This window comes from Pipra filicauda, unplaced genomic scaffold, assembly GCF_003945595.2.
Source record: "Pipra filicauda isolate LSUMZ 115617 unplaced genomic scaffold, ASM394559v2 scaffold71_size5581439_pilon, whole genome shotgun sequence".
In the NCBI taxonomy this organism is placed as follows: Eukaryota; Metazoa; Chordata; class Aves; order Passeriformes; family Pipridae; genus Pipra; species Pipra filicauda.
The window spans coordinates 2,616,504-2,638,294 of record NW_024104887.1 but is presented as its reverse complement, the minus strand read 5'-3'; the positions used below and the strand labels follow the sequence as shown (position 1 = coordinate 2,638,294).

At 42.5% G+C, this 21,791-nt stretch overlaps 1 protein-coding gene across 3 annotated transcripts in view; it reads left to right on the top strand.

The window, feature by feature from the left end:
- The window catches only part of RABEP1 (rabaptin, RAB GTPase binding effector protein 1), a 44,922-nt gene extending 25,560 nt beyond the window's left edge, over positions 1-19,362 (top strand). For 2 of the 3 annotated variants that reach the window (XM_039389346.1, XM_027734463.2), the window contains exons 5-18: positions 2,279-2,398; positions 3,732-3,867; positions 4,576-4,754; positions 5,673-5,798; positions 7,967-8,434; positions 10,362-10,466; positions 11,151-11,267; positions 12,044-12,142; positions 13,570-13,710; positions 14,500-14,689; positions 14,988-15,043; positions 15,475-15,573; positions 16,167-16,283; positions 18,720-19,360. In XM_039389346.1, coding sequence (XP_039245280.1) covers positions 2,279-2,398; positions 3,732-3,867; positions 4,576-4,754; positions 5,673-5,798; positions 7,967-8,434; positions 10,362-10,466; positions 11,151-11,267; positions 12,044-12,142; positions 13,570-13,710; positions 14,500-14,689; positions 14,988-15,043; positions 15,475-15,573; positions 16,167-16,283; positions 18,720-18,821 — 2,055 coding nt within the window. In that variant the 3' untranslated portion in view covers positions 18,822-19,360. Of the gene's footprint in view, positions 1-2,278; positions 2,399-3,731; positions 3,868-4,575; positions 4,755-5,672; positions 5,799-7,966; positions 8,435-10,361; positions 10,467-11,150; positions 11,268-12,043; positions 12,143-13,569; positions 13,711-14,499; positions 14,690-14,987; positions 15,044-15,474; positions 15,574-16,166; positions 16,284-18,719 lie in introns of all 3 variants that reach the window. The other variant, XM_027734462.2, reaches the window with a different exon arrangement.
- Positions 19,363-21,791: the final 2,429 nt, after the last annotated feature.

Sequence of the window (21,791 nt, the reverse complement as noted above, 5' to 3'; positions counted from 1 at the left end):
TCTGAGTAGCAGGAGTCTGCAGAGCAGGTATTTTCCATACAGAGAGAGCAAGGAGGGACAAACCTCCTGTTCTGAAGTTGTGCTTATTGCTCAGGAGAGGGGAAATTGGAAGGGGAGAGTAATCTGATTTCTGTGAGAGGGTTGGCCATAAAATCTGATACACAGTAAACTACTTTAGTTGGTAATGATAAAGAACAGTGGAATAAATTTTTAGAGGACAAATGCTTTAGTCTTGCTTTAAAGAGAAATTCTCAAATTGTGTCTGTGTGTTTTCCACTTGTCCCCTTTTTAAGGAACAAACTCAAGTATAATGTTACCTGGGATTTCTCCAGTCAGGCTTTTGTTCCCCTGAAAATGGCTTGGACTCATTTTTGGCATGTTCTCTCCATGGAATCATCTTCATACTGTGATCTGGAGATCCCTCACAGCATGTTCTGCAGCTGCTGTGCTGGGGGAAGCAGGCTTAGCTGGGGCAGAAGTGGTTTGGCCTCTTGATTTTTGGTTAAGGAATGAGTAAACATGATCATATGTAAAACCATGGCCTTGGACAGCCAAGTTAGTTTGACAAAATGTTAGAAGGAAATAAACATTTCAAGGATCACACCTCCTGGAGGAGTCTGAATAACACCTTTTAGCACAGGAAATGTGATGCTGTGGCACCTCTTGCCACATGTAGCAGAATCTTTAAGTAGCATTTTTCAACAGGATAGATACTCTCCTTTTATTAAGAGGTTGAGTGGGAATTTTAACCTCAATTTGAGCATCTCAGTAATTCTTCTTCACCTCCAAGAGCAGACCCAGTGACCAGCACTCCTTTTGTTAGCAGGTATCAGCTGTTCTGAGTTCTCAGCTCTGTATCACACTGACCTTTAATATGGATCCTTACAATATGTTGCAACCACAGTGTCAACAAACTTCAGCTCCATTTACCAAGCAGTAAAAGCTGGAGTAATTTTTCTTTAAGTGGAATTTGATACAGTTTTTTCCTTTCCAGTTGGTCGCTGTTCACAGTCTGGTTTTGCTTTCAGAGAACTTTCTGGCTATTTCTCTGAACTGATGAGTTCCATCATGGGCATATTTGTTGCTCTGTGCTCAGTGTTGAACCATGTGAAGCCAGACTGGCAGTGAAATATTCCTGCAGTTATCAAGAATAATTAGAAAAGAGCACGCTCAACAGTCCAGAAAATGTTGGGCTATTTTTAGTCTATATGAGCCAGCTAGAGGTAGCATTAAATTAATGGAAGTGATACAATAAATGAACTATAAAGCACTCTTTGAAGTGGAACTCCTGCTCCCATCTGTTCAAAAATTGTGACTGATGGGTTGCTGGCTGCCAGTGACAGGTCTGGGTGTGCATGTGACAGTCACATGGCCCTGGTATTGAATTCCCTGCCCTCTGACGTCCCTTGCTTTGCTCACGGATTTTATTGGTACTCCAGCAGTGACAAACTGTAGCAGAAGACAGGAAAGGACAGGAAAAGGAAAGGAAGGACAGAGCATTTAAGAAATGGGGATGTCAGGGCCACCCTTTGACATGTGCAGTTCCAGATTTGAACACTGAGTGCTATTTCTCATTTTAATTCTCGTGATTTTTACCTGACTCTTTCTCTTTTTTTTCCCTTTCCTTGTATCAGTCCTTTAATTCTGTTGCCATTTGATCTTTCAGAACTACTTTTTGAAAAAATCATGGGGTTTTTGATAAATTTTCTCTATATGTTTTGAAATACTTAGTACAGTTGCACCAAAACATGATGCTACATCAGGAGTAATTTAAAGCTGAAAAATGATCTTCCAAAACAGAATCAAGCTATACTGTGTGTCATTTTGCAGATCCTTTTACTTTTAATTTCCTGAGTAAGCAACTGCATGGCCAGTACCTCACCATGCAGTTCTTTTGGGGTTTTTTATATGTGCTCTGTGGCAGCAGGTTGCAGGACAGTTAAGCCTTTAATAACAGAAAAGTGAAATGCTTAATCCATAAATTTTCTCTCAGGTATCAAGAGTGACAGATTTGCTAACATTCTCTTCTAAAGCAGATATTCATGGCCTAATCCATACATGGATTTAAAATTGAGTTGCCTTCTGTGAACAGAGTAATATCAGCCTGTTGTCACAGAGGTGGCTGCAGAACTAAATAAACAGCAGTGGGAGTGAAAGTGGAAGTTCAGTCAGCTTTTTTGGTTGATGTAGAGATTTTCTCCAAATGTCTCCAGTGATGGAAACTGTTGTGGTGAAAACTGTGGTGATGATGTGTTACAATTTATTGCCCCAACTCCAGGCCCAGGAAGATGCTGAGAAGCTGCGTTCGGTTGTGATGCCCATGGAGAAGGAGATTGCAGCCCTCAAGGAGAAACTGGGAGAAGCTGAAGAAAAAATCAAAGAGTTGGAAGCATCCAAGGTGAGGTGGAGCTGTAACTGGATCCTGTTTATATCCTGCAACATGCTAATTTGGTGCAGAGAAGTCAGATTTTGTAAGAGAGAAAAAGTGTGTCTCGTGAAACTCTTCGTGCCCCATACATCTTGTCTCCTGTAGCTCAAATGGCGTATTTAGCCTGCATATATATTTTTCAATCTTTGTTTTGGGGGTTGGCAGTGTGTCTGTGTGTGATCTGTGCTCAGAGTAAATTGCACAGCTTCAGGTCTGTAATAGAAAAAACTCCAGAAAAAATACCTGCTTTGCACCTGTCCGGCAACCTGGCCTTTAGCTTATTGTCACACTTGGAGCCACAGAGACTCTGGGAGTCAGATTTTTCCATCTCAAAGGCTTAAAGGCTGTAGCAGATGGAAGACTTGGTGTCCTGGGGCAGGAGAAGCTGTCCCACTGTCAGTGGCAGTCAGAGCCCAAGGGCTGTCCTGAGCTCTGGGCTGGCGCCGGCACCTCCCGGCCTGTGGTGAGGGAGATGAACAGCAGCTCTGTGCAGCCAGTTAGGAACTGCCTGAAGGCTTTTGTTTCCTCCAAGATAAAACCTCCTGTGATTTGTGACTCAGCAAACCATAAAACTGAATAGTGCCATAAAGAGATCTTTCACTGTTGTTCCTTGTTCCCAGATGGGATCTGTTTCTCCATCACGTCTGACAGATGTTTAGGTAACCCTGTCTTCAAAGGTTCTCACCGGAGCTTCTTCAGCCTCTGCAGGCCTTTGTTAGTTCTTTGTTAGCTTTGCTATTTAAAAAACAAGAAGAAAACAATCTAAATATATTTCTTCAGTATTTCTTGAAATGATTGCTTTTCACTGACAGATTTCCTTTCTTTTTGCAACAGTATTTCATGAGTTGGAATCTTTCTTTTCTTGTCTGTCCCTAAGTTTTCTCTCTTCTTAGGCTTAGTTCAAGCTTGCCCCATACTCCTGTTTTCTGACTACTGTTATTACTCTATTTTAAACCATCTCTACATCCTACTTATTTGTTGGCTTATCAGCACTAATTCAGGGATTGCTTCTCTATCTGCTTTCCTGAGATATTTTGCCCCTTTGCCATCTCAGTGCTGTTGTGATCCAGCTGTTATAACTGTGCTACACTGATAGGTTGTACTTAGCAGAATTTTAATGAGTAATGTGTTCAGAAATAAATACAAGCATTGTGCAAGTTGAATATTTGTGATTTCTAGGAATAAACTTACCTTTCAGCACCCATCCATTACCTGAACAGGCAACACGGTCACTTCTAACAAGAAGGAAATTCCTGAGAGTGTCCCCAGACTGGGATGGTTGATTTTCCCTGTTTTTATTCAGGTTAAAGAACTGAACCATTATTTGGAAGCTGAGAAGTCATGCAGGACAGACTTGGAGATGTATGTGGCTGTTCTCAACACACAGAAATCAGTCCTGCAGGAAGATGCAGAGAAGCTGAGGAAAGAACTTCACGAAGGTACCTCCCTAATAACAAACCTCTCATTCTTTTTCACTTAAGGATGCAAACCCCAACATAGCTGTTAATTATTTTCTCATCTCTTATTTGAATTGGATTTAAAGAAACTGGGAGGGGGAAGCAGTGTTTTTAAATGTGAAAGGCCTTAAAATGTTGTTGAATGTGGGGTTCTTTTATGACAGAGAAAAACAACGGAGCCATTCATTTTCTCGAGGGATGCTGTTGAATTTCTAAGTTCTCAAAGTGTTGTAAGCTTCATTCTTATTATATGTGTCTTATTTGTGTATCATTATGATCATTATTTCCATAATGTAGTGATCTGGCTCCCTGAGGTGTGTCAGTGCTGCTGCTGGAGTGGGTGTTTTAATGGCAGTGCAGAGGAATGAAATCCAGAACCTGCTGCTGAAAGAAATAGGGATGTAGGAGACAGTCTTTTGAAACCATCACTACAAAAAATAAACTGTTAGAACTCATGAATGGAGTTGAGGTGTTAGCCTCCTCATTGGGAAATTGTAAACTGTCAGTAATACATCCCTTATCAAAAGCCAAGTTTGGGAATTAAGAAAATGTCTTATTTCATCCTGAAGAGTTATTGAACAGAGTCCGACTGTGTGATTAGAACAATAACTGCTTTTATTCATGAAAATGCATCTCTTTGGCAAAGATGTTAAAACAATTCTGGTTCAGAGTGACTCTCTTTCTGCACAGTTTGCCACCTCTTAGAGCAAGAGAGGCAGCAGCACAACCAGTTGAAACACACGTGGCAAAAAGCCAACGACCAGTTCCTGGAGTCTCAGCGTTTGCTGATGAGGGACATGCAGAGGATGGAGATCGTCCTGACCTCGGAGCAGCTCCGGCAGGTGGAAGAACTGAAAAAAAAGGATCAGGTTACTGGCTGCTTCCCTCTTTTCCTTTCTGTTTTTTTGGGATGCTGTAGGTTTGATGTGGTGTAACAGGTGTGGAAATCACGCCTTGGAGACGAGCGTGTTAATACCTCAAAAATCGCGAGCTGACAGTTGGAACAGGAATCTTCTGGCAGAAACTCTCCAGCATTTTAATGTTAATGTATACAGTAACTTTAAAAGTAATGTTGCCAATAGTTAAATAGGTTACAATATCCAGAAATTAACCTTGAAGGAAGAAGCAGTCATCTGTGAGGCAAAACAACTGGGGTAAGGATGTCAGGGCAGCAAGTTTCACTTCTTTCTAGGTTTTTCCAGTCAAATACATATCTTAGGTGTAAATTAAGACCTTGGTTTTAAGTTATCTTATACAAATGATTGTGTACATACTTTATGACTTAATGATCTATGATGTCTTTCTTTGGATTCTTTTCCCTTATATTCCCTTGTTTAGAGTGATCAAGGCACTTGCTCTTTTCACACTTTTAGAGTTCATGCTTGTAAATGGCTGTTAATGGGCCTTCAGGGATGCAAATATATATATATATATTCTGTACAACAGCCAGTGTAGCAGCTAGTTTTGTTCCTTATTTGGTGATGCCCATAATAAGAATTTTGACCTAGGTAATATGTTCTTTGAATAAAATTATTCTAAAACATGAATTGGCCACTGAGCTTGGAAAGTAGGTTCTCATTTAAGTCAGTTTAAGTGCCTTGTGAAAAGGACACTAAATTTTTTTAACTAAAAGAATATTTCTGTGATAAACACTGGGGGTTTAACCAAAATAATATTTTCCTGTGTCTTTTTTGTAGCTTAGTTTATCATGAAAGCTGATGTCATGACTACTGTGGCAAAATTGAATCCCATTTTATTTGTGTTCTCCATTGACCACTGATTTCTAGGAAGAAGATGATCAGCAAAGGCTTAGCAAGACAAAGGAAGAGAAGCAGAAAGATTCAGATGATGAAACAAAAGCTTCATGTTCTCTGGCCCCTGAGGAAACCCTTACTCAGCTCTCTAATGAAGAGGTAAAACCATTGGATCTTTCACTTGCACATTCCTCATTGCAAATGCAAGTGCAAAGTTAGTCTCCTTCATTCTCTGTAGCTTCTAATTCTTATTAAGCAATAAAAACTCCTTGGAGGTGTACTTGAGTATATAAATTGTAATAAAGATTGGAAGGCAACACTGCACAATCCTGAGAGGTGCCATTAAAAATGGTAATTTACATTTTGCATTCTGGATGTGAACTGCTGTTACATTTTCTTGGGCTTTATGACCATGTTTTAACACACCTAAATATTCAGAATTAAGCCAATTATATCTGAACATTCAGCAAGTGGTATTGTGGCTACTTTGCTAACCTACTTGTTGAATTCTGTACTTACCATTTCACAGGGTCCGTTTTGGTTTTGTAAGTCAAAAGAAGGAAAAATTAATAAAAACCCACTAAGTTTTTGTGCTACAGAAGCTTATTTAAGCTTCAGGAGACTCGAGAATTTCCAGAGTAAGCCAGTATTTTGCCTGGTTTATTTATCCTTTTCAAAGGGAAAAAACCTGTATACTTGTAGAATCTGCTCTTAATTTTTATCAAGGGTTTATAACAGTTCAGAATGCAGAAATAGCATCTAAATGTAGCTGAGATCCAGTTCTACCCTTCATCCTACAGTCAGGACACAACTTTCTGTTACAACTTCTGTGTAAATTGACCCTTCTGCACCCAGATATGCAAATGAGACACATTGGTGGTGAACAAAAAATTTATCTTGTGTTGTTTTCTTTAATCTCAGTTCCTTGGATATGCTTTAGTCCCTTAATCACAAACATATGTACAACTCCTAGAATTAAATATAGTGGCAAATTTTCCATTTTGAGAAAGGGCTTAGTTTCCAAAGTGTTTTGGTTTTCTATGTGTCTTTGGTTTTGTTGTTATTTATGACCTTTTTAACTGTACAGAGTGTGTTTGATGTGTGGCAATGAATCATATTATCCATCATGTCCTTACAACTTGTCATAATTTGAGTTCTGAGCCCTTCTGTGTGGGGCACTTTACAATACAAACAGATGATCTGTTGATTTTTTTTTGGTTATCACCAAACAGTTGTTGTCTGAATCTACAGTTTTATATAAGTCTGTATTCTCTTGACATTTTTATTATGAACTTAAACTCATATATATAAATGCAAATAAAAATATTATTGCCTAAAAATGATTAAAACAAGGCATTTACAGCAGTCATAATCCAGTAGTGCATAATATATATATATATATTATAGGTTATAAGCACCTCTATGAAGTGCCAGCAGCCTGCTGGTCTCTGCTGGACCTATTTCAGAAGTGATAATTTTTCTCAAGAGGCTGGTTTTCAGTGTTATTTTCTTCCTGTGTCTGATGGCAAAGCAAAAGTGCATAATATATTGGAAGGTATTTTGAAAGCAGTCATATGCTTTTTAAATAAAGCCTTGCTGCTCTCTTTTCAGTGCTACAAAAAGTAAAAATGGATCAGGAGACTTAATGTGCCTCAGACACGTCACAGGACAGCTTGTGTGACTTTTGGTGCTGGCCCTCCCCAGGATACCTTTCTGTTCATGCCCAACCTTTTCCCTTTTCATTTTATTTTATGTACAAATAATCTTGGGAAGAAAATATTTCAGTATTTTGTGAGAGGCTCAAAGCAGAAGAAAGGAACAGAACGACAGCATTCACTTGTCAGTATAGAGTAGATTTTAAGGATATCATTCTTTATCTTTTTGTTAATGTAAAGTTTTTTGGTTTATGAAAGACTTGTGAATTTACTAGGCAAAGTGGAGTATTTGCCTTCTGTTGTATAAGTTACAGTTGTAGAAGGGATATTGCAAGTTTATCTCTTTAGGGGAAGAAACATCTTGTTTCAGATATTGGAAGATGGAAGGTGACTGTGTCCTTGCTTGTCTGGCAGGAAGACAGATTCTTACAAAAACATTTTGTTAACAGAAGACTCTTTTTTACTTGTTTTATTAGTTGTTTTTTTTAATTCTATCTGGCACATTGCAGTTCTCTGTCCTTTCCTCTGCCATCTTAAGCTCAGTGATCAGGTGTTCTTGCCAAAGCCAATTTAAATTTGCCTTTACCAGGTCTGATATTGGTGCCCAGCATTCCTCTTGTACCTTACCAAGATGGAGTATGTAATTTTTTCTTCCTTGTTTTCCCATCCCAGGTGCAGGTGAACAGCACCCATGGCTCAGTCCATTCCCTGGATGCAGACTTGCTTCTTTCTTCTGGAGAGTCTTTCAATAAATCAGACACTGATATGTTTAAAGATGGACTAAGGAGAGCACAGTCAACAGACAGTCTGGGGACATCTGGGTCTTTACAGTCCAAAGCTTTAGGATACAACAACAAAGCAAAATCCGCTGGGAACCTGGACGAGTCGGATTTCGGGCCACTCGTTGGAGCGGATTCGGTGTCTGAGAACTTTGATACGGCTTCCCTTGGATCTCTGCAAATGCCAAGTGGGTTCATGTTAACCAAAGATCAGGAAAAAGCAATCAAAGCTATGACACCGGAGCAAGAAGAGACTGCTTCCCTGCTTTCCAGTGTCACCCAGGGCGTGGAGAGTGCTTATGTGTCTCCCAGCGGGTATCGCTTGGTCAGCGAGACCGAGTGGAACCTGCTGCAGAAGGAGGTGAGTCCCCACTGCTGTTGTCACTGCCCTGCCAGGGCAAAGCTCTGCCTCCTTTGCTGTCCACACAGCCAGGTGTGAAAGGAGAGAGCAGGACACCATAACCTGCTCCCTTTGTTTCAGCATCACTTAAAGAACAGCTGCTCTTCCTAAATGCCTTGGAAACCACAGCCAGCAGCACTCCCCGAGGGCTCCAGGGAGCTGGTGGAAATGAAGCTCTTTGAAAGCATGATCACAGAGTCACAGAATGGGTTGGGTTGGAAGGGACCTTAAAGACCATCCAGTCCCACCCCCTGCCATGGGCAGGGACACCTTCCACTAGCCCAGGTTGCTCCAAGCCCCGTCCAGCCTGGCCTGGAACACTTCCAGGGATGGGGCAGCCACAGCATCTCTGGGCAAGAGCCATAGGCAGCTTTTCACTTTTCCCTCTTGGAATGCTTCTGTAGGTAAAGCACATTGGATGTGAACAGTGTTACCTGGCTCTGCTCGTGGGACAGTCACCTTTACTAAACACAGGGGAGGGTCTGGCAGGGCTGACTGTTGATCTCAGGATTGTGTGAGAGGGTGAAAAAAGATGGGAGAACTCAAAGAAAAGGAGAAAATGGGAAACTAAGGAAAGGGTGTTATAGTGGAACTGGGGATGAGAGGAAGGAGCAAAGCTAACAGCACTGCTGTGTGTGCCAAGGGCTTTTGCTGAGGGTTCTGCATGGGGTGCAATTTGGAAACAAGCATCCAAACTATGCCTAACACACAAAGCTACCACAGAGGGAGCTTCAGGAAATTTTTAGGCACTTGCATCATCAAAAACCCTTTTCTGAGAGCGACAAGCAGCAGATTAGACTAAGCCCTGTGCCAGTTTCAGTGTGGTCGACCAAAGAAATTGTTGCTTCTGGGTGTTCTGCCTGTCCATTTTTCAGCAGCTTTATGTGATGCCAGTTCAAAGGTTGCATTTGGTTTCTTGCTGAAAAGGGGAGTATTTGGGGTTTCCTGTGGTTACTCTTTCAGAGGAAGAGAGGCCAAGGAGCAGCACTTTAAGGGGAAGAAAAGGAAGGGTGGGGGGAGATAACAGTCCATAGCGGGTGGAAAAGAGGACAAGATGAGGGTAAATAAAAGGAATGTAAGAATGCAGGGAAGAAGAGGCCAGATAAAGGACAGATGAAATGAAGAACTAATGATATTTTTATTTCTTTAATAAGTGCAAATCATTACTTAGGAGGTCTCTCCAAACCTGTTGCAAAGTTGCTTTTTTATTGTTGTTGTTTTCCCGCTGATTTGCTGTGTCTGGAGAAATGAGAGCATCCTGATCTCAGAGCTGAGTTAAATCCCCTCCTCTTGAGTATTTCCTTGCCCTGTTGCCGTTCTGATGATGCTTTACTCCAACCCTTTCTTAGAATTCCGAGCAGAAATGTGCTGCTTCCCATGTGTTTCTGGAGGCAGGAGCACAGGCTGGGTGTGTGGACACCACTCAGTGTGGCTGGGACATGGAGCAGCAAATACAAACACAGTTTCAGCTCAAACCTGACTTGCAGCTGAACCTTTGATAGAACTTTGGCCAAAACCCATTACAGTTCCAAACTGGCAGCAGGTTTACTCTTTGTTTCCCTGCTGCACACTCTTATTTTCGTCTCTCCTGTTTGGTTTCTTTATGTGAAAAGGACACACTGAGTGACTTGATGAACTCTTCCATGTCATGGCTTATTGCCTTTGTGCTGAGAGTGGGACTCAAGCCAGGAAAAGCTGATATCCCACGGCTGATTCACGTTATCCTTTCCTTTTAGAGCAACTTAATCTGGCCATTACACCATTCTGCCACTGTGTCTTACCTGTAATATTTTGTGATCACACAGCACACCTGAGAGTGTGTGGCATTCCTGCATTCCTTGAAGACTTTCTTGGCCTTTCTGGCAGGTGATAACTGTGTGTTCTGCAGGTGCAGAATGCAGGGAACAAGCTGGGCAGGCGCTGTGATATGTGCTCCAACTATGAGAAGCAGTTGCAAGGCATCCAGATCCAGGAGGCTGAGACAAGAGACCAGGTGGGATTTCTCTTCTCACTTTAGAAAGTTTGTGTTTTTTTTTTTTTGCAGCTGATTTTAAGTGTGTCGACATTGCTCAATTAAAATCTAGATAACTTGTGACATTTTATTGAAATAATCTGATTTGTTATTAGTGTGTGGTCATGATCACCAATATGTGCATATTTCTGAAGGATTCACCTCCAATAACCACTTTATCTGGTGCTATAAGACCATGCAGTAAAGGCACTGTTCTATAAAAAGTGTTCTGCCCATGCTGAAGTCAGTATCTTTCATAATTTATATTTTAAAATGCTTGTCATGCATTAAATTCTATTATCTTTGATACTGGAAGAACTGTTAACAGCAGAGGACCTCATCCTAAGAGCATCAAATGACTGTAGGGTCTTGGAGGATCTTTGTTTCCTGTCATGTACTGAAGAACAGTTTTCAGATGAGTCACATTCTGCTTTGAAATAAGTGATTGAAGTCATTACATGGCAATGGGCCAGAGCAGCCTGGTGTCCCATGGTGTCCCATGTTTCCTCAGAGGGGTAATCTGTGCTGGAGGGTGTTTCAGAAGAACAGCAAAGGATCTTCTGGGTTGCTGGACTTGGTTTTGTGGTTTGGAGGTGTGTTGTGGTTCAAGAAATAAATGCTCCCCAAGAGAATGGGAAATGAAATGGTTTTGTTGTGCCAACCCAGGTGAAAAAGCTGCAGGTGATGCTGAGGCAGGCTAATGACCAGCTGGAAAAGACAATGAAGGAGAAACAGGAACTGGAGGATTACATGAAACAAAGTGCTGAAGACTCCTCTAATCAGGTACAAGCATTTGGTGACAGAGATGGTGGGAATATTGCTCTTCAGAAGGATGTAACAAGAACTCCTCTAGTGTTAGATACAGAGGGACTATTGACTGGAGAGGCAACACAAATGAGAATTTCTAGGGTTAGTTTTGCTCCACCTGAGTCTGCACAGTTTCTAGATAAATCTAACATGTCTCTGATATTATGCTACCAAATTTTGGCATTAAAATATCAACTCTAACCTTGAAATCTGTTACAGAGTGATAATAGGAATTCGAGTAGTGTTTGAGTTTGGAAGTGACCTGTGTATGAAATAACCCAAACGTGCTCTTAATTAAGTAATGCTTAATCTTACTGTTACCTTGTGTTGTTGTAGAATAACTTAAAAGTAAAGTTTTTGAAGGTGAGTGCTTTCAGAAAAAGGTACAAAAATTACCTTAAAAATGCTGAAAACTTAGGAAAAAACCTCTGCAGCTTCCTTTTAGTGCCTGTGAATTGGCTTACTTTTAAATTTGATTAGAGTTAACAGTTTATTTGTTGCTTAGAGTTTGGTAAATAGAATATAAGTGTATTATTGGGATAGAAGCACAGCATCTCTCCTTACTGCCTTGAGCTGCACTCCTGTTTTACTGAACGAGGAATTAACAGCATAAACTTCAGGGGATTAGTTTGAAATGTCAAAGTATTTATTACTAATAGCAGGCAAGAGAACTTTGGGGGTTATTTCTTCTTCAAAATCTGTTTCATGCTTTATTTCTAACATGTCTGTGTGGGTTTTCTTTTTTTTTTCAGATCTCCCTGCTTATGGCCAAGTGTCAGAAGTCAGAGAACTTCCTCAGTGAACTGCAGCAGGCGTTTCTGCAGGCCAAGAGGAGTGTCCAGGAGCAAATGGTAAGGCAGGTTAAACCCAAAAATCCTTGGCCAGCCCTGTCTGACCCTTGGAGCTCAATATGTTTGTAAAAGACTTTGTCTTGCTGCCCAGTTGGCTGGAGAGAGCTGAGCATCTTAACTTGTAAAGAGACTGGTCAAGTGAGCTGTGATGGCAAGTGCTGGACCTGGGACAGTTTGTGTCAGTCTGTTATACTGTGTTCATGCATATTCATGTGTATGGAGATCCCTAGACAATATTTTTTCCCCTTATTCATTATCTACATTTCATGCCCCTTTAGTATCTTAATTTTACCTCAAATCTGAAGACAGTAGAATTTCTCCAGGCAGTTTTTCAGGGTTCATCACAAGCACCATCACTAGTGAATATTTTCTTGAGTTTTAGAGATGAATGCTCAGTGTTTTTACAGGTCAGACTTAAAATGTCAACCTTAAGACCCAGAAGAGATATGGATGGGAACTTCATTTTCTTAAACTAGTTTTGAGCATCTTGCTGGAATTAAGCCAGAGAATAGGAGTAGGACCTCGTGTTCTAGAGCTAAGCTTGACTTCCTTAGAGCAATTAATTCCCTCCTGTGTTAGAATCAAGGTGGTTCTTTTTTCCTCCCTGGCACAGCATTTCTGGGGGACTAAGAGAATTCCTCCTCATGAATGCCAGTATTACATTTCTGGGGTCTGGTGTTGTCTGTAGGACATCAGGGCATTGCTTGCAGAGATGTTCTGTGGGAGAGCATGTCTGAGGAGGTGCAGGAGACCCAGAAAATATATTAATCTGAGCCTGCTTTTCATGCTGCCCACCCATGGCCCAGCTCCTGTGAGAGCTCAAGTCCCTGATTCCCCATACCAGACCAACCATTCCTCTTGGAAAAGTTCACTGATGTGTTTTCCTTTTATAATGCAGGCAGAGCATGTCCTCTTAATCCTGTTTCTTTACAAGGGATCATCTGTTTTGATGTTCCCCTCAGACAACAGTGGGAGGCAGACACCTACCATGGAAAGTTTCAGGAGGAAAGCTTCAGGTTTTTTAATAACCTGCTCTTACAGCTGAGTGCTGTAATTTTAATAAACACTTTAATAAACATCACACTGCCAGTTCCTGAAACCACATGTGATTCCCCCACTCCTACCCCTCCATGAGCACAGCCAGTTAATGGATAAATACAGAAGAAAAGTGGGAGACTGAGCAATGCTGTGTTTATCACTTGCTTCCTCCTCTCTGCCTGTACAGTTAAAGTTGATCTTGCCTTTATTCCTGGTGCACAGGCCAGGCAAGAGGCTCATGTTGATCCACACCATCATTTTGTTTCCCTTCTTTACAAAGAAAATCAGTTCCCCAGGCTTTTGAAAGCATTTGCTGGTGATAGTAAATGGAGCAGAAGAGATCTGAGCATGACCCTAAGTGAGAATTTATGCTTTTCTTTGCACTGGAGGCTGTCCTGACACAGTCAAGGGAGCAGGTTTCAGAAGAGTTGGTGAGACTGCAAAAAGATAATGAAAGTCTTCAAGGAAAGCACAGCTTGCACGTGTCTTTACAGCAGGCTGAAGATTTCATCCTACCAGAAGCAGCAGAGGTAAAACATTTTTAACTCACTGACACCAAAAATGCATGTGACTGGATCTCACTGGAATGTTGTTCTTTATCACAAAGCTGTCTCAAATAGCACAATGAACAATAATTGGGATTTTAACCCTGTGAGTCTGTGATGTACAAAACCAGCAGCCCAATCCCACTATGCCATTGGTGTAGCTCATGATAGGGATAAATGATAATAAAATGAGTTACCTGTGGCCTGATGGCTGCTCTGTTGTCAGTGGAGTGTGGGTTTAGCCCAGTTCAGCCAGTTTAAGCTGTATTTGGCAACTGGGCACACAAGTGTTCAGTCACCAGGGCTCCAGTGCATTGATTCAGTAAGTCAAGCAAAGTCAGTCACTCCTGTCCAGTTAAGACCAGTAATAATCCTGAGCCTTGAATAATGATAAACTTATCAGCCCTTTCATGGAATAATGATAAACCTTATCAGCCCTTTCATGGAATAATGATAAACTTATCAGCCCTTTCATGGAATAATGATAAACCTTATCAGCCCTTTCATGGCCACTCCCTTTGGCCAAGATTAAAAGACTGGGGGAGGTGAAGGGCAGGGAGAGCATCATAATAAGCCTGTGGGGACATGAATCTTCACATGTTCTTCGTTTCCTGTGGCCAAAAAACCTTGGATTTTTGTTCTAATAGCCTTATAGATGCAGGGTCTGGTATGATGGGAGAGACCTCAGGGCAGCATAGCTTTATTTTTGGTTTGGGTACTGATAAATACAGTGCTGTGGGTGCTACAGATCCTAACACATATTTCCTCCCCCAGGAGCTCCGTGAGCTGATTCTGAAGTACCGTGAAGACATCATTAGTGTGAGGACAGCAGCAGATCACCTCGAGGAGAAGCTCAAGGCTGAGATTTTATTCTTAAAAGAACAGATTCAGGCTGAGCAATATTTGAAAGAAAATATAGAAGAAACCCTACAGCTGGAAATAGAGAATTGCAAAGAGGAAATAGGTGAGGCAGGGGTGAAAGAGTCTCAAAATAGGAATATTAGAAATTCATGAGGTGCACAGAGACTTGATTTTGTGATACATTGACTTATCTGAATTCTAAATACTGGCCACTTTTGATAGCAGATACACCAAACTGTGCTTCTGAAAACAAAAGTACAATCTTTTGTACTTGTTTGCTTTTGAGGTACCTTTGATGGAACATGGGCTTAATCCTCCTTTAAATATTCATGGAAGTAAACAGGGTGTGAATAATTTCCTGTGTTTCTTGCATTTAAGCTTTAATACTCTTTGTTTTTCAGCTTCCATTTCCAGTTTAAAAGCTGAACTGGAAAGAATAAAAGTGGAAAAAGAACAGGTAAGGAGCCCTTTCACTGTGGAATTTTTGGGTTTGTATGGTTTGGTTTTTTTTAAACAAAGGGTTCTTTTTTTCTGAATTGATGGCAGTGTAGGACTGGGACACATTCACAGTTCTGTTCCTTAGAAGGTGTTTGGTCTGTTTATTAATCTGTAACCTAAATATTGGGTTAACTAATTCCTAACCAATACAAGGATACTTAGTACTAACCTAAATGTTGTCTTTGAACATTTCTCTCCAGCTCCAAAAAGAAATAAATGGAGCTGAATGTTATTTTAGGTACTTTTTTTATCCCTAGAAGAGGTTATTTAGGTGTGTTTCTGAGGCCCAGAAAGATACTTAGGCTGTGCTTCCTTATGGAGGGACTGGAGGAAGATAGAAATGTTGGGAGCTTTATTTAATAACTTTTTTTTTTAATTATTATTATATAGTTGGAAAGTTCTTCACAGGAAAACCTGCAGCAGCTGGAGAGTCTGCAGGAAGCAAAGAACATTCTAGAAGAGCAGCTGAAGAAGGAGACTGCAGCAAAGGTAGCTGTGATGGCTGGGAGTGGGGCATATCTGCATCTTTTATGCTGCTCAGCTGTGGCCAGAGAATGTGTCACTACATAAGAATGGAAAAAAAGAAGCTTTTGAATGGCAGAGAAACTGTGTCCCCTGGGTGTGGGTTAAATCCTCACCCCAATCCCTTTGCACTTGGGTTTATAAAGGAGTGGGGCTGAATTGCTGAATTGCCCCCTCACCCTCATTTTGGTTTTCTTTGTTCCCCCAAATACTTTTCTGACTAAAACTCACCACAGCTGTATTTTCATCAGCAGGTTACTGCCCTTATCTGTGATTAAATTTCATTAAAACTCAGAACTCTGTGTTTTGAGATCCCTGGTCCCTCCTGTTAACAGCCATTAACCAGCCTAATGACATTTGTTAGTGGGTATTGGTGGGTATCAGCCCCTGATTTTGCAGTTGGGAAAACTGAGGTGTGGAAAGATTGGTTTAATGTGTTGCCAGGACTCTGAGAATACCCTGCTGCTTTGCTCTGCTATCACTCTTTAATCAGTTTATGCGAGCTTCTACTTTTTTTTATCCAGTTTAAGCATGGCATAAAGAGTCTTTTTCCTCTCCAGGCCAACCTGGAGCAGCTGGTGTTTGAAGAGAAGAACAAAGCCCAGCGTTTGCAGACCGAATTAGATGTCAGTGAGCAAGTGCAGAGAGATTTTGTAAAGCTTTCTCAGACACTTCAGGTAAGGAAAGTGTGATCAGTGTGGGAGGTGTTACTTTAGTTTCATTATTTCTGTGCAAAATAACAAGTAGCAGTTGTAATTTTCTCATGTTGGTCTTTATGGACTATTTTAAAAGTTGGTAGTATAATAAACTGATCAGTTATTCCTAGTATGATGTTATTACTAAAGCCTATTGGGATTTTATTCTGATTACTTAATTCCAGCTTATTCTGAGCAGCAAAGATGCACAATTATTGTGCTACAAACATCTGTAAAGAGCCATAAAGGATGGGTTTTAAACCCATGTTTTTCATTGTCCATCTCCTGTGTTACTTTTCATAGTAAATCATTAGGGTGCAAATATTTGAGGACAAAGGAAAGAACTTGCACTGTTTGATATGAATCTATGAAAGGGATCTTTGTGTTAGAGTTACTGCTTTGTTTATGCCATCTAAAAGTCTTATCCTTGCTGTTGTCACTGTTGCTTTCCTTGTATTCCCTCCAAGAAGTGGAGGCTGTGGTGGATGATGAGATGCCAAAGGTGGCTGGAGGAAGGAGTTTTGTCAGGGGTGTTCATGGAGGCCAGTTGTGGTTTGTCAGGGCTGTTCTGTTGCTGTGAACTGGAGAGAACACGAAGGGACCTGCAGTTTGTGTTTGCAGAGTCACTGACTGTGCCTCAGGAAGCCAAGGCTGGGCTGGTCTCCCCCTCAGGGTCTGTGTTTGGAGAATTTGCCCCCCCTTTATGCTCCAGCACAGAGGAGGTGCTGAATTTCAGCCCCATCTCCTCAGAGTCCTTGGCCAGGCTGCTCAGAATGAAAAATAGAGATTTTTGAGTCAAGCATTTGGGTTTATTTAGAAAACTAAAACCACAATATGGGAGGTTGTTTACTAGACAGAATTTAGCTGGATGGACAATAGAGATCTGTCCTCTCTTGTTCTGGCTGTGTCTGGAGGAGGAGTGGGTAGGACAAAGGAGACTATTGAATTGTCCTGGCTTGGGAAGTTGCTTCTTGTTTGTCATCATCCTCTCTTTTTTAATTTATTGATTTCAAAGCACTGCAGTTCTTATGGCAAACATATCCACCACTTTGCAGGTGTGTGGTGGACTCTTCCAGAACTTGCAGGTAGTTTAGTACAACTTCAGGATGAGCTCAGGAAGAGCTGTAGCTCTGCATTTTGTGTTTTCTCTCTGCCCCAAGCACTTATTGCACATCAGTGTCTCAGCAGTTTGTGGTTCCAGTTTAAACAATGCCCTGTGCCATCCCCACCATACCTTGCACAGGATCTGCTGTGTGAGATTGCCACTGAGTCAGGATTGGGGTTTATTGGCAGGGGTTTATTCCCTTCCCTGGCCTTGTCAGTGGAGAGATGGACAAGGACCCCTTGTGTGAGGGGTCCACTGGCCAAATTAGGAATCAGCAGTGCAGAGGAGGGGCTAAAAATCAATTAAATGCTAGGTGGGAATTTATAACTGAAAGCCCAGGTCTTAATGCAAAGAATGTCAAAGTTTGGATGTGATAAATAAATAAATTGTGCTCTTGGCATTCATTTCACCACAGTTTTGCTGGGCACTTCTTCAGCATGTAAGAAACAGCTTTAAGGTAGATTATCAGCAGAGCAAGTAACGGGAGTGAGCTTGGAAATGGGATGTTTCCTCCAAGAGCATTTTGGCTGTGATCTTGAGAGGCTCCAAGGCACACATCAGGCTGCTCTGTACCTCCTTTACATTCTTTTCTGGGAGAGTTTCCTTTACTTTGCACATCCTCCTCCAGTTTACCAGGACGGTGTCAGTGACAAAAGAGCGATGGGGAAGCTTTGCTTGAGCCCCCCAGCAAGTGGGGTTTTTATTGTAAAACTGTAAAATCACAATCGTGTCTTCCTTCCTCCCATTCTCGGGCCTAAATTAAGCCCGTGCTTAACTCCCCCCTTGCATTGCTCAGCCGGGGGCAACGTTGTGTCTCTGCTGCTCCCCCGGGGCCGCGGGCTCGGCTCTGGCTCTGGCTCTGAGCTCAGGTTTGCTCTCTCTGGCCCTGAGCTCAGGTTTGCTCACTCTGGCTCTGGCTCTGAGCTCAGGTTTGCTCACTCTGGCTCTGGCTCTGAGCTCAGGTTTGCTCACTCTGGCTCTGACTCTGAGCTCAGGTTTGCTCACTCTGGCTCTGGCTCTGAGCTCAGGTTTGCTCTCTCTGGCTCTGGCTCTGAGCTCAGGTTTGCTCACTCTGGCTCTGAGCTCAGGTTTGCTCACTCTGGCCCTGAGCTCAGGTTTGCTCACTGTGGCTCTGGCTCTGAGCTCAGGTTTGCTCATGTGGCTTTGGCCCTGAGCTCAGGTTTGCTCACTCTGGCTCTGGCTCTGAGCTCAGGTTTGCTCACTCTGGCTCTGGCTCTGAGCTCAGGTTTGCTCACTGTGGCTCTGGCTCTGAGCTCAGGTTTGCTCACTCGGGTGCCTCTGGTTCCCCGCAGGTGCAGTTGGAGCGGATCCGACAGGCAGATTCCCTGGAGAGAATCCGTGCAATCCTGAACGACACAAAACTGACGGACATTAACCAGCTCCCTGAAACATGACACCCTGCGGGGGCAGCTCCGAGGCCGCGTCGGGGGTTTTTAACTCATCTTTATAGCAACATTAATTATTATTTAACTCTAACCGACAGAGCAGAAGACAACAGAGGGGAGCAATGGCTTAAGTTTTGTTTCTAGAGAGGGGAAAAAAAGGTTTCGTACTGGGCAGGAAGAGAGAGCACAAGGGTGAGTTGCAGTGTAGGAAGGAGAACTTTCTAATGGAAACACTAATGAGTGCAGTGTTTCGTGTTCCACTGAGTGGGATCAGTCCTTACATTCTGAAAAACTTCCCTCTTTCAGCCGACTTCGTAACCTAATATAGAGTTTTGGAACATTTACCCCGTCTTTCCCTCTGTCCTTTCCCCCACTACTGTGATCAAAGTAGCTGCTGGAAACCGTATTGTCCCTCCAAAACGTTGAAGAGCAAAGTGGTTGAAGTTTTTCTGTTTGAATAGTCAGTAACAGTATTCAGCTAGCAGAGAGAATGAGGTGTAGAGTATGCTGTATGAATATTTTATATTAAAATATGAATTTATTAGCAGGACACTGGATATTGACCTTATTTCATAACTCAGCAGGACACTGGATATTGACCTTATTTCATAACTCAGTACTTTTTTTTTTTTTTTTTTTTTTTTTAAACCATTGGCTCTGTGAAGAATCTGAATGCTGCTGAAACGTGGATGTGAGTGAGCTGTGTCTCTCCTGGACAGATAAATGCTAATCCAAAAGAAAATGAAAGCTGTACTGAGAATTTATCTCCTTGCCATTTTTCTGTTGAACTCAGATACTGAAAGAAAAGCACAAGAAATGCACTGTTTTGTAATCTCTTCTCACAAATGTAATTCAGAATATGGAGCTACAACCGGTTGTTTCTCATCTCTAAAGCTGAGCAGTACCTGGAATCCCTTCTCTGGGGGGAAAAAAAACCCCACAAAACCAAACAAAAAATCCCAAACAAACAAACAAAAAGCTGGTAAAAGTCCTGTGCAGTGTGTGAGCACTGGCACGAGGTGATGCAGGTCTGCTCTGCTCGGGTGGGTGACACCGGGTGTAGGGCCAGGAGGGGTCAAGGGAAGGTGCTGTTCTGGGTCAGCCTCCTGCTGACAGGGATTCCTTCACTCCCAAGTCAGGGCACGAATGTGCAGGAGCTGCAGGACTGTGCTGGTGCAGCTCCTGGGTGAGCTCTGGTGTCAGGGCACTGCTCAGAGGGGACTGTCCCACGTTTCTGTACCCAGACATTTAAATGACACTGTGCACTGTGGCAGCAGGGGCAGGGAATTCTGGTGATCAGTTTGGGTTTCTTGTTCTATAAATGTCCAGGGGTAACGTGACCATTCCTCCTCCTCCTCCAGCTGCTGGAGTTCCATTCACACAGCTGGATGGTTTCCTGTGTGGTTGCAGGTGTTGATGCTGGTGGTGCAAACCCAGTTGTTAAAAATGGTCCCTACTTAAACCTCAGTTAAAAGGAGGAGGCTGAAGGAGCAGATCACACTGTCCAGAACTTCTTAGACTTTCCTCCATTCCTTACTGTTTTTTCTTTATGTCCTTGGTCAGAGATCTGCTTTTCTTTGTCACCTTCAAAAGTGACAGAAGATGCTCCAAACTGCAATGCACATGACTATATTTTAAGTGCTTAAATCCTATTTTTAGCAGTGTATATCCTGCTACTGACACAAAGTCAGAAGTGGTGGTTTTGAAGAGGAATGCCTTAAAAGCAGCCAAAAAGCAGCATACAAGCTCAATTCCTTGTCACTCCCTGCAGGAATTAAAGCATTTTATCCACCCTAGTGATTAATCCCCTTCATAATCCTGACACCCAAAAGCCATTTTTCCCACCTTAGTAATGACTAGACTAACAGATGACAGATGTCATCTTCTTAAGATGACACTTAATTTCACATTAAAGTGACATTGAAGTGTGACTTGGGTCTTTAGTATTTGGCTATTACCAGATTATGGTTTTTTTAACCTTTCTCTGTGCTGAGCTGAGGGTGACAGACAGCAGCTGGGTCCTGATGCAGAAATCCAGTACCAGGTGTTCTGCATTCAGTTTTCCAATGGTGTTGGGTAAACTTTGGAGACAAAAATACAGGCCTTTAGTAGGAGCTGCAGAATGAGGTTTTCCTCTGTTCCCCCCCTCCCTTCCCAAAAACTAAGGTGTAACTGGTTACTGGGTTAGTTACTGTAGCTGGTGACACTTCACCTGTGCAGTGGGGGTAAGGAGGCCTCTTATGTGGCAAAACTACACCACCTCCTGTACCCTCTTGAGCAACTTGAGGAACTGCACCTCGAGGACTTGCACAGTAGAAGGATTTCTGGTTGAGTTTCTGGACTGTCCCAGTGTGAGAGAGCAAGGGCAGGGCCTGTTACTGGTCTTCCAGCACCCCTGCCCTGAACAGCCTGGGTTGGATGGTTTCAGGTAGTCCAGGCCTGGCGTGGCTTTTCCTTGGCTGTGTTTTTACAGGCTGTTTGATGGGGGTGGTGGTGTCAGCCTGAGGTGGTGGCTGCAGCTGGCGGGGGAAGGAGGTGAGTGGGCAAGTGGTTTGGGCTCCTTCGTAGCCACAGTACCAGTGTAGCTGTTGCCAAATGCAGCTCTGCCTGCCTGGGGTGTGAGTGTGTGTGAGTGTGTGTGTGTGAGTGTGGGGGTGTGGGTGTGTGTGTGTGTGTGTGTGTGTGTGTGTGTGTGTGTGTGTGTGTGTGTGTGTGTGTCCTGCTTGTGACCCAGGCACAGTTTGAGTGTGTGGAGGAAGTTCCTTTCGGTTTGGAGAGGACGGGCAGAGAATTCTTGCACGGTTGTTTTCCTTTTCACCACCTTATTCCATCCCGAGCCTGCACACCTGTGCTCCTGGGTCAGTACATGGGGCCATTTTAGCTTTGGAACACAAATCAGCCTTTTCACCAGCTGGTGTTTAACTTCAGATCAGACCTTTTAAGCCGTTCAGTGTTGAAATTGGAAGCCTGGCTGTTCCC